This window comes from Sus scrofa, chromosome 6 (assembly GCF_054392235.1).
Source record: "Sus scrofa isolate SSC_HxYL_T2T_F1_AM1 chromosome 6, Sscrofa_HxYL_maternal_Yorkshire_Landrace_v2.0, whole genome shotgun sequence".
In the NCBI taxonomy this organism is placed as follows: domain Eukaryota; kingdom Metazoa; phylum Chordata; class Mammalia; order Artiodactyla; family Suidae; genus Sus; species Sus scrofa.
Window position 1 is genome coordinate 93,212,039 of NC_139388.1, and position 16,370 is coordinate 93,228,408.

A 16,370-nucleotide genomic window follows, 5' to 3' on the forward strand; every position below is an offset into this window, starting at 1 on the left:
TTCTGCTCCTCACTCCCATCTCCTCTTCCTTGGGAGGGGGGAGGAGGTGTTCAGAGGATGGAAACTGAGACACCCTGAATCAGGGTAAAAGATAGGATGAGGGGATATCTGAACTTTTTCCAGCCCTGCTGATGTTGGGGGCCTTATACTTTGCTGTGCGGGTTTTTTGAACCCTTTGAACCCTCCACCCCAAGGGATTATGGGCAACCCCTATGCAGAACCTTCTAGAGAGTAGATGTGTCCCAAGATACTCCCCTCTCCCATTATATAAGGGCCTCAGCATTTTTAACAGCTGTTGATTCAAGGGCTATATTTGACCTCAGCTATGTTCAGATTCAGCCTGAAGGTGTTTTTAGACATTGAGTTAATTCACTCACTTAACAAATATTTATTGAATCTCTATTGTGTGCCAGGCACAAATCTGAGCTCACAGGCTATGCAGTAGATAAGTAAAATCTCTTGTGGAGCTTACGTTCTGTAAGGGAAGATCGACAATAAACCTCATGAAGAAGTAAATGATATGACATGCTACAAGGTGACAGTGCTAAAGGGAAAAGGTAAGGAGACTTAGGGATGTCATGTTTGGGGAATTCCTGTCCTGGCTCAGTGGAAATGAATCCAACTAGGAACCATGAGGTTTCTGGTTCGATCCCTGGCCTTGCGCAGTGGTTTAAGGATCTGGCACTGCCATGAGGTGTGGTGTAGGTCACAGACACAGCTCGGATCTGGCTGTGGCTATGGTGTAGGCCGGCAGCTACAGCTCTGATTAGACCTCTAGCCTGGGAACTTCCATATGCTGTGGGTGCAGCCATAAAAAGCCAAAAAAAAAAAAAAAAAAAAAAAAAAGAAGGAACGTCACGTTTGGGGGAGGTTTGTAGTTTCAAAGACACTTGTCTGGGAAGGGTTCATTGAGAAGGTGATTTTTTGAGCAAAGGTTTGGAGAAGGTGAGGGAATGAGTCACATGATCTGGGTAAGGAGCAGCTAGGGAGAGGGAACAGCCTGAGGCTGAAAGCTTGCCTGGGAAGCTCTGAGTGGTAACGGTGACCTGAGGGAGCGGGATGAAACCCAAGAGGCCTGGGGCCTTGTGGCCTTTTCAGGAGTCATTTTGAGGAGGCTTTGCCGGGATTTGTGCTGAGCCAAGACATGATCTGACTTACATTTTAAAGGGATGGCTCTTACTGCTGTCTTGAAAATAGATGGAGTTAGCAGTCAGTTTATAAAAATTGGGGGAGTCTTACATAAAACTCCAGATTTCCACCTTCTCTTGAAAAAACAGGAAGATTTGGCTCCTTTGGGCTTACCTGTCCTTTTGGAGGCACACCATATGGCTTCCAGACAATGAAACTGAGTGACGGAGCTCCTGTTGTGGCACAGAAGTAACAACCCTGACTAGTATCCATGAGGATGCATGTTCTCTCCCTGGCCTTGCTCAGTAGGTTAAGGATCCGGTGTTCCTGTGAGCTGTGGTCTTGGTCACAGATGCAGCTCTGATCCTGCATTGCTGTAGCTATGGTGTAGGCTGCAGCTCCGATTCATCTCCTAGAGGGGGAACTTCCATATGCCTTGGGTTCGGCCCTAAAAAGACAAAAAAAGAAAAAAAAGAAACTGAGTGTTAGTGGCTATTTATCATCATGATTGTGCTGTTGTTCTTGTAACAAAGAGGAAGACGAAATGGTTTTCTGCACCCATATTTCCATTAAAAAGTGAGAAAATGAAAGATTCCTGAAGATGGCAGTGTGCTTGAAGAAAGATGGGGGAAGGACATACTTCCTTATGAAAGTGAAAAAGAATTCAATTTTAAACATAAGCAAAGTGCCTGAATCAAACTAATATTAATAATATAAATATAATTTAAACCCACTCATTTATACCACCTGCCTGACCTCTGTAGGCATCTTGAAGTGTGTGATTCCTGTTTTGCATTTTATAAAATGCTGCCACACCCATGACCTCATCTAATCCCCGCCCACTTCCTCCTTTGGACACTGCTGCAGCGGCAGAGTAGGTGAATTTTTTTTTTTCCTTCCAGGGCCTCACCCGCACAAATGGAGGTTCTCAGGCCAGGGGTCCAATCGGAGCTACAGCTTATGGCCATGTCACAGCCATAGCAATGCCAGATCTGAGCCACGACTGCAACCTACACCACAGCTCATAGCAATGCCAGATCCCCAACCCACTTGGGCAAGGCCAGGGATCAAACCCGCAACCTCACTGTTCCTAGTTGGATTCATTTCCACTGCACCATGACGGGAACTCCAGAGTAGGTGAATTTTGTATTCTCACACTCTCCATTTTACTAAGAGGGAAATGGAGGCCCAGAAACTTTCCTAGTTAGGAAAGAGAAATACAGAACTGGAAAGAGGGTTTATTTCCTGGTCCTTTGCTGCTTGTATAGGAGAATTGCCCTGTTAGCTTTATAATTAATGGCCTAAATGCAATTCCCAAGTAAGGAACACAAGTACCCAAACAGTCTTTAAACTGTAAAGAGGCATAAAAATATATCATATTGACTATAGGACCATGAGTACCCTCCCCTCTTGAACTGGAGACATTTTACAATGACACTTTTTGTTGTCACAGCTCGGGGAGGAGTGCTACTGGCATCTAATGAGTAGAAGCCAAGGATGCACCCAACAGTGCACAGAATTACCTGACAACAAAGAATTATCCATGAGGAACTCTGCTCCAGTATAAGGGGACCATTGGTTTCCTCCAAGTTTATTTATTTATTTATTTTATTTTTTGTCTTTTTAGGGCCACACCAGCAGCATATGGAGGTTCCCAGGCTAGGGGTCTAATCGGAGCTGTAGCCACTGGCCTATGCCAGAGCCACAGCAATGCCAGATCTGAGCCGTGTCTGCGACCTACACCACAGCTCACCACAACACTGGATCCCTGACCTGCTGAGCGGGTCCAGGGATCAAACCCGCAACCTCATGGATTCGTCAGATTCGTTTCCACTGTACCACGATGGGAACTCCTAATTTCCTCCAAGTTTAAAGGCACTCCTTAGTCATTCTAGGTGACAGCACCAGAAAGGTAGGCTTTAGAGTGAGAATGGCTGGGTTCTGCCACTCTGGTCCATGGTAGGCATAACAAAAAAATTAACAAGAACAACAAAAACCTACAGTTGAAAATTGAATGTGACTACTAACTGTGTGACTCTGAGGAGGTCATGAAGTTCTTAACTTCATTACCCTTATCTGTAAAATGGGGATTAAAAAGCCCCCCTCTAAAGCCATCATGAGGCATAAGAGAGACACTGAGATAATGTCGGTAAAGCCATGGCAAAGCCCTTGGCCTACAGCAGTTTCCTGTTCTTTGTCAATTTATTTCTCCTCCTCCAAACTTAGCTGAGTGACCTTACGCAAGTCACTTCCCACCGTAGGCCTCCATTGATTCTCTGTCAAATGCCAAAGTTGGCCTCTGACCTCCGAGTGAGCTCCCAACGCCAATGGGACAGCGAAGTTTGCAGCTCGGCTTTCTTCCCCCGGGACAAGTGGTACAGTCCCGGGGCAGCCCCACCCCCCTGTCGCGGACCTTGGTACAGGCCCAGGGGGCCCTCGGAGGCCTTGCCGGGCTGCCCTTGCCCCCCGCCGAGTTCCGGGCCGTCCCGGCGCCGCTGATTGGCTGGAGCGGTGCCCGGGCTGCGCGGCTATAGGTGAGCCCGGGCGGGGACGGGCGGAGCGCACTGAAGGCCCGCCCCCTGCCCGCTGGTCGGACGCTGAGCGGAGCCGCCGGCGGGAGGGCGGACGGACCGACTGACGGGAGGGACAGGAGGCGAGCAAGATGGCGCAGACTCAGGGCACCAAGAGGAAAGTCTGTTACTACTACGACGGTGAGTACAGTCCTCGCGCCGGGGGCGGGGGCGGGGCAGGACCGGGCCAGGCGGGATCCAGGAGAAGGAGCCGAGAAGATCCGAGGGGAGGTGGCTGAGGCGTTAGGGAAAGGCTGAGGGAGGAGGCACAGAGAAGGAGGCTGAGGCTGAGAGTAGGTCGAGGCTGAGGGCGGAGGCTGAAAAAAGGTCGAGGCTGAGGGAGGAGGCTAAGAGGAAAGGGGGTGGAGCCTGAGGGGGGAGGCCGAGGGGACGGAGGTCGGGGCTGAGGGAGGGGGTCGAGGCCGAGAGGGTCTCCTGGGGAAGCGTGAGGTCACCTTGGTGGGGAATCCTGAGGTCTGATGTGGAGTTTGAGGAGGCCTCCTAGAGGGGAGGCTATGTCCGAGGTGGGAGGCAGAATCTGATGGAGGAGGCTGCAGGGTTACATGCTCTTGCTGAGAATCCGAAGGTCTCGCACAGTCTCTTTCCTTCCTCATCTGTTCTGGTGAGAGGCTTGCAGGGCTCACCACCTAGAGGTCCCCAACTCCTCTCCCCCTGTCTCCCAGCGGGGCCTGCAGTTGCTACTGGAAACTGGGACCCCTGGGGTTGGGAAGGGATGGATGCAACCTGTTAAAACAGGCTTTTTTTGTTGAACAGAAATCTTTTGAGCAGCAGCTTCCTCTGTTCTAGATAGCGGTTCGGGGGCTGGGGCCATGGGATGATCAAAGCACTTGCCATCTTCCTCTTAGTCTGGAGAAGCAGATAGACAATGACAGACACTTGCTCTCCACTATCAGGATGGGAGGAAGGACAGCTCCAAGTGTTCTAGGAGCACAGAGAAGAAGCACCCACCTTGCCCGAGGAGTCAGGGAAGGAGGTGTCATCTCAGTTAGGACCTGAAGAACAGGAGTTTTTAGCCAGGCTCAGGAAGGGCAGAGATGATAGCAAATTGAGAAGTAAGAGAGAGGACAGCACCTTTGAAAAACAGCAGGTATAGGTACAGTATGGCAGAAACACAGATTTGGGGGCACAGTGTTAGAAGGTAGGGAGCAGGGGTAAGAAAAAAGGTTGCAAGTGATGAGGCTGGAGAAAGTAATGGGGGTCAGATCTTGAAGGGCTGGGCGCACTACCCTAAGGAAGTTGGACTTTATTCTTAGGGCACTTGTGAGTCATTGAAGTTGTATGTAGGTTAGTGACATCATTAAATTTATACTTTAGAACTATCACTCTGAGACAGAAATTCATGAATGGAGAAGTGAGGAAGAGGAAAGCAAGGATCCTAAATTTCTGGTTTTGGACAATTTGATGCTGGAAGGCCCCATCAGTTGATAACTTGGGGTTTTGGTTTTTGTTTTTCTTTTTTGTTTTTCTTTTTTTTTCTTTTTGGTCTGTGCCTGCTGCATATGAAAGTTCCTGTGCTAGGGATCAAACCCACACCACAGCAGCAACCCAAGCCACTGCAGTGACAGTCCTCAATCCTTAACCCCCTATGCCACAAGAGAACTCCTGGGTTTTGTTTTTTAAAGAAATATTTGTTGAGCTGTCTGGGGGATATCCAAGTAGAAGTGTCCAGCAGGCAGTTGACCATTCACGTCTGCAGCTTAGGAGACAAATGAGAAGATAGAGATTTTTGGTGATTGTCAGCATACATACATACACACAGGTGATAATTTTAGTTGTAGAGGAGGATGCAGTCACCCTCATATCCCATTCAAGAAGTTCTACAGGGTGAAAAGAGAAGGTTCAGGGTGGGATTCTAAAATGGACTGAGAAAAACTCTGTATTCCCTCATCATAGCACTTGTCACTGTGTACTGGAATTGCTCATTTACGTGTTCATAACTTCTTATAGTAAGCTCCTTAGGGAAAGGGAATATGTCTACCTTTGTGTGCTCAGCCCTCAAAACAGTGCCTAGCTCATAGTAGCTTCTCAATAAATACTTGTTAATGAAATAAATAAAGATATAGAGATAATGACCAGAGTTAGGTAAGTGAACCAGAAAGTGTTGGGTTACAATAGGCAGAAGAAGGAGGGAGTGGCCAAGTGTTGGCAGGAGCTGTTTCCTGTGTAGGGTTTGGAACTGAAACTAAATTGCAGTATATTGAATAATGAATGGACTGGTGAAGAGGAGGCATCAGGTTGAACTTTAAAATTATTTTATTTTTTTCTTTTTATGGCCACATCCTTGGCATATGGCAGCTCCTAGGCCAGGGATTGAATTTGAGCTGCAGCTGTGACCTATGCCAAAGCTGCAGCAATGCTATCCAGGCCAAGAATCAAACCTGCCACCTTTGCAGCAACCTGAGGCACTACAGTTGGAGTCTTAACCTGCTGTGCCACCGCAGGAACTCCAGGTTGAACTTTTTAACTTATTTTTGATTTATTTCTTTATACTTTATTTATTTTATTTTTAATTTTTTTTACTGTTATTTCCCCAATATAATTTTTTTCCTACTGTACAGCATGGGGGCCCAGTTACACATACACGTATACATTGTTTTTTTCTCACATTATCCTGCTCCATCATAAGTGACTAGACATAGTTCCCAGTGCTACACAGCAGGATCTCATTGCTAATCCATTCCAAAAGCAATAGTTTGCATCTACTAACCCCAAGCTCCTAATCCATCCTATTCCCTCCCCCTCCCCCTTGGCAACCACAGGTCTATTCTCCAAGTCCATGATTTTCTTTTCTTTGGAAAGGTTCATTTGTGTGTATATTAGATTACACATATAAGTGATATCATATGGTATTTGTCTTTCTCTTTCTGACTTACTTCACTCAGTATGGTAGTCTCTCATTCCATCCATGTTGCTGCAAATGGCATTATTTTGTTCTTTTTTTATGGCTGAGTAATATTCCATTGTGTATATATACCACATCTTCTTAATCCAATAATCCGTTGGTGGACATTTAGGTTGTTTCCATGTCTTGGCTATTGTGAATAGTGCTGCAATGCACATACGGATGCATGTGTCTTTTTCAAGGAAAGTTTTGTCCGGATATATGCCCAAGAGTGGGATTGCTGGGTCATATGGCTTTCTAAGGTACCTCTATACTGTTCTCCATAGTGGTTGTGCCAGTTTACACTCCCACCAACAGGGCAGGAGGGTTCCCTTTTCTCCACACCCCCTCCAGCATTTGTTGTTTGTGGACTTATTAATGATGGCCATTCTGACTGGTGTGAGGTATATCTCGTAGTAGTTTTGATTTGCATTTCTCTAATAATCAGTGATATTGAGCATTTTTTCATGTGCTTGTTGCAGGTTGAGCTTTTTTAAAAGGCAGCTGTTGGGGCAGAGAGAGAGAGTTGTTGGTAAGAGGGAGATAGAATGGCTAAGAGTTGAGTATATGCAAATTCGTATGGAAAATAGACAGGGAGAGAGATTGAAGATATTGGGGAGAGGAGTTCCCATAGTGGCTCATTGGAAACGAATCTGACTAGCATCCATAAGGGTGCAGGTTTGATCCCTGGCCTCACTCAGTGGGTTAAGGATCTAGTGTTGCTGTGGCTGTGGTGTAGGCCAGCGGCTACAGCTCAGATTCGACCTCTAGCCTGGGAACCTCTGTATATACCTTGGGTGCAGCCCTAGAAAGACGAAAAAAAAAAAAAAAAAAAAAAGATGTTCGGGAGAGGGGCTAGTAATGATGGAGTTTCCTAAGAAGACCAGGGAATGGAAACCAGAGCACAGATAGGGACACTAGCTTTCCAAGCTGAAGTTCCTTTTGGGATGAGAGGGTAAGTAGCAAGGAAGAGTTTAAAGATAGGGAGGAGAAGATAGGGAGAAAGTGGAGGGAATTTTCGAGATGAGGTGAGGGAATATTTTTTTCTGAGAGTTGGAGAGGGCATTGGTAGAGTAGCAATCTTGAAGAGACAGCTGTTCAGAAAGAGGGAGCCAGGAAAATAATTCCAAAGGATTGCCCGTTTGAGACTGGAGTCTGTGACTTTGTAGCCATATCAGTTTGCACAGTTTGTGATCTCCATACTTTTAAGTTTAAAAAGAGAAAAAGTATAAAGACCTTAGTCTTTAGAGAAAGGAGATTTCTTACTTTTTGGGAAACTACTTGTGAATTTTGCAGTGAGGTCACTAGTTTGGGACTCAGATTTGGCTCCGCCATTCAGAAGCTTCGAAGTATTAGGCAAGTCACTTTACCTTTCCAGGCCTCAGGCCACTCTCCTATAAACTAAAAAAACTATGAGAACAGTGCAGAAAGCTCTTTAAATGTTTTTTTAAAAGTTTAAAAGAGCGTGGATAGTTTCAGGACCCCACCACAGATATCAAAAGGATGTTCGAGTTCCTTACATAAAATGGCATAGCACAGTAGGCCTCCCTTATCCTGGTTAGTGGATGGGGAGAGCCATCGGTATCTAAAAGGATAATTTCTTTTTCTTTCTTTCCCTTTTTTTTTTTTTTTGTCTTTTTGGAGCAGCACCTGCTGCATATGGAGGTTCCCAGCCTAGGGTTCCAATCAGAGCTACAGCTGCCAGCCTATGCCACAGCCACAGCAATGTGGGATCTGAACCAGGTCTGCCATCTACACCACAGCTCATGGCAACGCCGGATCCTTAACCCAGTGAGCGAGGCCAGGGGTCGAACCCGCAACCTCATGGTTCCTAGTCAGATTTGTTTCTGATGTGCCATGACAGGAACTCCAAGGATGATTTTTAAAGTCTCAGCAACCCAATTAAAAATTGTTAAGGAAAGCCTGATGTCTTTGGGCCTCACCCTCAGGCCCTCCCTTAGCTTTCTAGATAGGTTATCTTCATTCCCCAAGTCTTCAGCCTTGCCTGGATTCTGGGTTGATAGGCAGGGGAGTTGCTGGGGATCAAGGCCCATGCCAGAGACATGGGTAAGGAGGAATCCATTTGTATAGCATAGTAATGACCATGTGACTCCTTACTGGCCACAAATTGAGTCTGCATCTGGAAAGTCATAGCCGTGCCTTGAGAACCTGTTGTACCCGTCCCCATGGCTGATAAGGTTCTCTGAGGAGCCCTGGGAACAGTCTGCTGCCTTCCCTGCTATTGCATTTCAAAGTCTGTGTATATATGGGACAAGGTTTCCTATTGGATGCCACTACATGCTGTCCTCTGGCTTATGGTTCTGGCTGAGAGTAAAGGCCTCACAAAGACTAAGAGGAGAGGATGAAAGGCCAGAGTTCCCTGGGGGCTCAGTGGGTTAAGGATCTGACATTGTCACTGCTGTGGCTCTGGTTAATGTTGTCTTGTGGGTTTGATCCCTGGCCTGGGACATGCCTTGGGTGTGGCCAAAAAAAAAAACCCAAAAGACAAAAATAAATAAATAAAATTGTTATAAAAAATAAGGCTTATTTAAAAAGAGAGACTTTCCTCTGTGGTGCAGAGGGATTGGCAGTATCTCTCAGTGCCGCAGGACACTGAAGGTTCAATCTCTGGCTTGGCACAGTGGGTTAAAGAATCTGGCATTGCCACAGCTGCAGCATAGATTGCAACTGGGGCTCAGATCTGATCCCTGGCCCGGGAACTCCATATGCTGCAGAGTGGCCAAAAAAAGAAAAAGAGAGAATGCAATAAAGAACAAGGTCCTACTGTGTAGCACAGAGAACTGTATTCATGCCGTGTGATAGGAGTTCCTGTGGTGGCTTAGCAGGTTAAGGACTTGACACAGTGTCTGTGAGGATGAGGGTTTGATCCCTGGCATTGCTCAGTGGGTTAAGGATCCAGTGTTCCTGCGGCATAGGTCACAAGATGGGGCTCAGATCTGGCATTGCTGTGGCTGTGGTGTAGGCCAGCTGCAGCTTCAATTTGATCCCTAGCCTGGGAACTTCCATATGCCACAGGTGTGGCGCTAAAAAGAAAAAAAAAAAGTCTTATGATAGACCGTAATGGAAGAGAATATTTTGTTTATTTATTTATTATTTTTTTGTCTTTTGTCTTTTCAGGGCCACACCCTCGGCATATGGAGGTTCCCAGGCTAGGAGTCTAATCGGAGCTGTTGCTGCTGGCCTACACCACAGCCACAGCAACGCCAGATCTGAGCTGCGTCTGTGACTTACACCACAGCTCATGGCAATGCCGGATCCTTAACCCACTGAGCGAGGCCAGGGATCAAACCCACAAACTCACGGCTCCTAGTGGGATTTGTTTCTGCTGTGCCATGACGGAACTCCAGAAAAGAATATTTTAAAAAGGGAGTTCCCGTCGTGGCACAGTGGTTAACGAATCCGACTAGGAACCATGAGGTTGCGGGTTCGGTCCCTGCCCTTGCTCAGTGGGTTAACGATCCGGCGTTGCCGTGAGCTGTGGTGTAGGTTGCAGACGCGGCTCGGATCCCGCGTTGCTGTGCCTCTGGCGTGGGCCGGTGGCTACAGCTCCGATTCAGCCCCTAGCCTGGGAACCTCCATATGCCGCGGGAGCGGCCCAAGAAATAGCAACAACAAAAGAGAGACAAAAGACAAAAAAAAAAAAAAAAAAGAATATTTTAAAAAAAAGAATATAGGAGTTCCCGTCCTCAGCGGTTAACGAATCTGACTAGTATCCGTTAGGAGGCAGGTTCCATCCCTGGCTTTGCTTAGTGGGTTAAGGATCTGGCATTGCCATGGTGCAGGTCACAGATGTGACTCCTAGTGTAGGCCAGCAGCGATAGCTCTGATTTGACCCCTAGCCTGGGAACCTCCATATGCCGCGGGTGTGACCTTAAAAAAAAAAAAAAAAAAAAAAAAGAATATGTATGTATGTATAACTAAATCAGTTTTCTGTAGAGCAGAAGTTAACACAACATTGTAAATCCACTATACTTCAACTAAAAAAATATGTTTTGGGGAAAAAATAAATTAAAAAAAAGAGAAAAGGGTGAGATCCTAAATATCCAGTTCTTTAGAAGTTTCCCATTATCCCAGGCCACATCTATGCCAAAGAAAATTGGAGTGTAGCTTGGATGTTAGTGGCATTCCCCACAGTACATTACTCCCTGGAATGAAGCCTGATTCTAGCACTTCCAAATCACAGTGCTTAAGAGGTTAAGACCTTTCTTTTTACTGGTGTTGAAAGATCTGTCTCATCCCAATGGACTTCCAAGGAGAGATCTTTGGAAGAGATCTTGTGTGCAAGATCGCACGGTTTTGAAATACTGTTCTAGAAACTTTCTACCAGGTAGACTTACAGAGCCCTCTGGATTAGGTGCAAACCAAAGTAGATACCTGGGAAACCTGTTTTGTTTTTTTGTTTTTTGTTTTTTTTTTGGCTGCATGTGCAGCATATGGAAATTCTCTGGCCAGGAATCAAATCAGGGCCAAGAATTGAATCTGAGCCGCAGCTGCAACCTTTGCCACAGCCGCAGCAATGCTGAATCCTTAACCCACTGTGCTGGGCCACTGCACCTTGGCAGTGACCCAAGCTGCTACAGAGACAATGCTGGATCCTTAACTTGCTGCGCCATAGTGGGAACTCCCTGATGTAGCTTTTAGCATACTGGATTTGGAGTTAGAAGGATGACTCCCAGATGACTCATTAGCGGTGTGGTCTTAAGCAAACGTATTAAGTTCTCTGAGTCTCTCTTCAATTCTTTGAGTCTTTATTGAGCCTCTATGATATATAGGGCATATTTGTCCTTGCCTTCAAGGAGCACTGGTCTTGTGGATACAAAATAGATATGTAAATAATTCAGATAAAAAACAAAATTAAGTACTTTATGCAGAATTTTGAGGAAAAGATCATTTATTCTGATTAGGAATGTGTTTAGCACTTGAGCTGGGCTTTGTAGTGTGAGGATCATCAGAAAAGGAAGGACAGGAGTTCCCATCGTGGTGCAGTGGTTAACGAATCCGACTAGGAACCATGAGGTTGCGGGTTCTATCCCTGCCCTTGCTCAGTGGGTTAATGATCCGGCGTTGCCGTGAGCTGTGGTGTAGGTTGCAGACACGGCTCAGATCCCACGTTGCTGTGGCTCTGGCGTAGGCTGGCAGCTACAGCTCCATTCAGACCCCTAGCCTGGGAACCTCCATATGCCGTGGGAGCGGCCCAAGAAATGGCAAAAAGACCAAAAAAAAAAAAAAGAAAAGAAAAGGAAGGACAGCAGTTCCCCTCATGGCGCAGCGGAAGCGAATCCAACTAGTAACCATGAGGTTTTGGGTTCGATCCCTGGCCTTGCTCAGTGGGTTAAGGATCCGACATTGCTGTGAGCTGTGGTGTAGGTTGCAGATGCAGCTTGGATCCTGCGTTGCAGTGGCTGTGGCGTAGGCTGGCAGTAGCAGCTCCAATTAGACCCCTAGCCTGGGAACCTCCATATGCTGAGGGTGCGGCCCTAAAAAGACAAAAAAAAAAAAAAAAAAAAAAAAGAAGAAGAAGAAGAAGAAGAGGACAGGAGTTCCCATTGTGGCTCCGTGGGTTAAGAACCCAGACTAGTATCCATGAGGGTGCACATTCAATCCCTGGCCTTACCCAGTGGGTTAAGGATCCGGTGTTCCTTATAGATATTCAACCCCTATGCCTTTTATTTTAGGATGCAGCCCTAAAAAAGGAGAGGGGGGAGGACATTCCAGGTCAAAGGAATATCTGAACAAAGGATACTTTGGTGTGAAGGTGAATGCTGATAATAGTCTAGTGTGTTTACAGCAGAGATTGGCAAACTTTCTGTGAAGGGCCAGATGGTAAATATTTTAGGCTTTGTGTGCCATAATGGTAGGTCTCTGTGGTAACTGTTCAACTACTCAACCCTGCCATAATGACTCTGAAAGCAGTAATAGACAATATATAAACCAATGGGCATGGTTGTGTTCCAGTAATATCTTATTTACAAAAAACAGGCAGCTGGTTGTATTTGGCCCAGGGGCCATGATTTGCTTGCTCAGGTCTAGAGCAGAATGAGTGTATGTGTGTATTGGGGCAGGGTGGTGGTAGTAGGAAGTAGATTAAGGAAAAGTAGATTAAGAATGTCCTTGACTAGTTCTTTGGTGGCTCAATGCGTTAAGGATCCAGCATTGTCACTGCTGTGGCTCTGGTACTGTTGTGGCACAGGTTCAATCCCTGGCCTGGGGAATTTCTGCATGTAAATAACTGGTGACAATGTGGCAGATAGTTTTGAATTGAAGGCAGGGGATCAATTAGAAGGTTATTGCTACAGATGAAGCAGGAGATGATGAGCACAGTCTTCTTATCTATGAATGGAATAATATTCCCTGTCCTAACTATTTTATAGGGTTATTGTGAGAATCCAGTAAGAAAATGAATGGGAATGTGCTTTGACTCCATAAAGTGTCATGAGGTGAACTGTGACTTATTCTGCATAGTGATGGTTATTTTTTTTTTCTTTTCTTTCTTTCTTTCTTTCTTTTTTTTTTTTTCAGTCTTTTTTTAAGGGCTGCACCTGCAGCATATGGAAGTTCCCAGGCTAGGAGTCTAATCTGAGCTGTAGCCGCCAGCCTATACCACAAGCCACAGCAACACCAGATCCGAGCTGCCTGTGACCTACACCACAGCTCATGGCAACACTGGATCCTTAACCCACTGAGTGAGGCCAGGAATTTGAACGTGCATCCTCATGAACATGAGTCAGGTTCTTAACCCACTGAGCCACAATGGGAATTCCTTTTTTTTTTTTTTTTTTGTCTTTTTAGTGATGGTTATTTTTCTGTTGTGGGAGTGAATTCCTTGGAGATATGGTGAGGTGAGTTACCTCACTGGCTGCTCTTCCTTTTGGAATGACCCCCTCATGCTATCTAGTGCCTGTGGATTCCAGGGGGAAAAATTGGGCTACACTGACATCCTTAGCCTTAGGTGCCGATCTCACCAGGGTCGCTTGCTTTTTGGTGTGTTTTTTTGTTTGTTTTTTGGAGTTATTCTTCCTTGAGGTGGGGGAGAATCTTGTAGCCTAGAATGAACCAGAAAGACAGTTTGTTCTAAAAATTCATGGATTCTTCTGGGAGTGTATTTCTAATTGTGTCACTAAAACTGCCACTCTTTTATTCTTCAGGGGATGTTGGAAATTACTATTATGGACAAGGCCACCCAATGAAGCCTCACCGAATCCGCATGACTCACAATTTGCTCCTTAACTATGGTCTCTACCGGAAAATGGAAATCTATGTAAGTTACTGGGAGCTTCACTCCTCCCTAACTTTATCAGCTGTGGTTCCCCATATGTCATTACTTATCTCATTTTTTCAATGACTCATACATCAGACCTGCTGAGTGACTGTTACGTGGCAGACACTGTAAATGATAGAGATTCTCTATTTTTAAGGAGCTCACTCTAGTGCTGGAGACCAACATGTACACAAATAAATTGTACTACAATTTAGTGTGTAAGTGCAACAATTTTAAAAAGTATAGGATGCCGAGATAATGAAGGTTGAAGGAGGAAGGGAACCTTGGAATGTTTCCTAGAGGTGATATCTGAGCAGTATTTTATTTTATATATTGTATCTTTCTTCTTTGTTGTCAACCCCATGGCATATGGAGTTCCTGGCCAGGGATTAGCTGCAATTGAGACCTATGCTGAGCTGTGGCAATGCTGGATCCTTTAACCCACTGTGCTAGGCTGGGGTGGTGCTCCAGAGACATCACTGAACCTGTTGCGCCACAGCAGGAACTCCTGAGCAGTGTTTTAATAATTGAATGGGGAGTTCCCTTGTGGTGCAGCATGTTAAGGATCTAGCATTGTCACTGCAATGGTTCAAGTGGCTGCTGTGGTGTGAGTTTGATCCTTGGCGTGGGAACTTCCATATGACTTGGGTACAGCCAAAAAAAAAAATCACACTTGTTTTGAAGAGGATTAAAAATACTTTCTTGGAGTTCACATTGTGGTCTAGTGGGTTAAGGATCCAGCATTGCCACAACTAAAGTGTAAGTCGCAGGTGCAGCTTGGATCTGGCATGGCTGTGACCATGGTATAGACTAGCACCTGCAGCTCTGATTCGACCCCTAGCCTGGGAACTTCCATGTGCTATAGGTTCAGCCCTAAAAAGACAAAACAAAACAAAAAACCTTCCAGAGTTTCCGTCATGGCTTAGCGGAAATGAATCTGACTAGTATCTAAGAGGACACAGGTTCCATACCTGGCCTTGCTCAGTGGGTTAAGGATCCAGCATTGCCATGAGCTGTGGTGTAGGTCGCAGATGAGGCTCGGATCTGGCATTGCTGTGGCTGTGGCATAGGCTCAGCAGCTACAGCTCCGATTCCACCCCTAGCCTGGGAACCTCCATGTGCCATGGATACCTCCCTAAAAAGACCAAAAAAAAAAAAAAAAAAAAAAAAAAGTTAACCCAAGTTTCTTTGTATGTTTTAAATGTGTACAAACAAAAGCACGTGAGTCTATCTGTGGACCAGATTTAGTCCAAAGGTTCCCAGTTCGAACATCTCCTAGAGGCTAAGAAGAACAGTGAAGTTATTTCTTTTTTTTTTTTTTTTTTTTTTTTTTTTGCTTTTTAGGGACGCACTTGCAGCACATGGAGGTTCCCAAGCTAAGGGTCGAATTGGAGCTGTAGCAGCTGCCTATACCACAGCCACAGCAACGCAAGATCTGAGCTGCCTCTTCGACCTATGCCACAGATCACAGCAATGCTGTATCCTTAACCCACTGGGCGAGGCCAGGGATCCAACCCGAAGCCTCCTGGTTCCTAGTTGAATTCATTTCCATTGTGCCATGACGGGAACTCCCAAATGAAGTATTTTAAATAAGAGATAGGGAGTTCTCGTCATGGCTCAGTGAAAACGAATCCGACTAGCATCCATGGGATGCAGGTTCGATCCCTGGCCTCGCCCAGTGGGTTTAGGATCTTGCGTTGCCTTCGGCTGTGATGTGGGTTGCAGATGTGGCTCGGATTCTGTGTTACAGGCTGGCGGCTACAGCTCTGATTCAACCCCTAGCCTGGGAACCTCCGTATGCCATGGGTGTGGCCCTAAAAAGACAAAAAAAAAAAAAATAAATTACCCAGTCATCTCTTAGTCATATTCAAGAGTTACCTCAAGTATCATTTCTTTTTTTTTTCCTTTCAGGAGGTTTTTATTAAGTACTTGTCATACCCTAGGGTTTGTATTAACCTCCATGAGTGATGCTGAGGTACTACAAAATGAATTCTGTCTTTTTTTTTTTTTTTGCTTTTTGGGGCGGCACCCGCAGCGTATGAGGTTGCGGGTTCAATCAAATTTGTTTACTGGTTACTTATCAGATTCGTTTCTGCTGTGCCACAATGGGAACTCCAAAATGATTTTTTTTCCTTTGCTTTTTAGGGCTGCATCCACGGTATATGGAAGTTAGGAGTTGAATCGGAGCTACAGCTGCTGGCCTGTGCCACAGCCACATCAACGTACGATCCCAGCCACATCTGCAACCTACACCACAGCTCACAGCAATGCCAGATCCCTGACCTACTAAGCGAGGTCAGGAATGAACCTGATGGATACTAGTCTGATTTGTTTCCGCTTAGCCATGATGGGAACTACCTAGATTCTATCTTTAAATAAGAGGAAACATTAACTAACATTTATTAAAGATTGCTAGTTACCAAGTCAGGGCTACTAATTATTTCCTTAATCCTTACAGCAGCCCTAATTTGGATCATTGTCCACTATCCCC

At 45.7% G+C, this 16,370-nt stretch overlaps 1 protein-coding gene across 4 annotated transcripts in view; it reads left to right on the top strand.

Moving 5' to 3' along the window:
- The first annotated feature begins 3,691 nt into the window (after window positions 1-3,691).
- The window catches only part of HDAC1 (histone deacetylase 1), a 35,608-nt gene continuing 22,929 nt past the window's right edge, over window positions 3,692-16,370 (top strand). For all 4 annotated transcript variants that reach the window (XM_084963695.1, XM_084963693.1, XM_084963694.1 and 1 more), the window contains exons 1-2: window positions 3,692-3,839; window positions 13,767-13,879. Coding sequence is in view for 1 of the 4 variants with exons in the window: in XM_013999116.3 (XP_013854570.3) it covers window positions 3,791-3,839; window positions 13,767-13,879 (162 nt within the window). In the remaining 3 variants the exon portion in view is untranslated. The remainder of the gene's footprint in view (window positions 3,840-13,766; window positions 13,880-16,370) is intronic.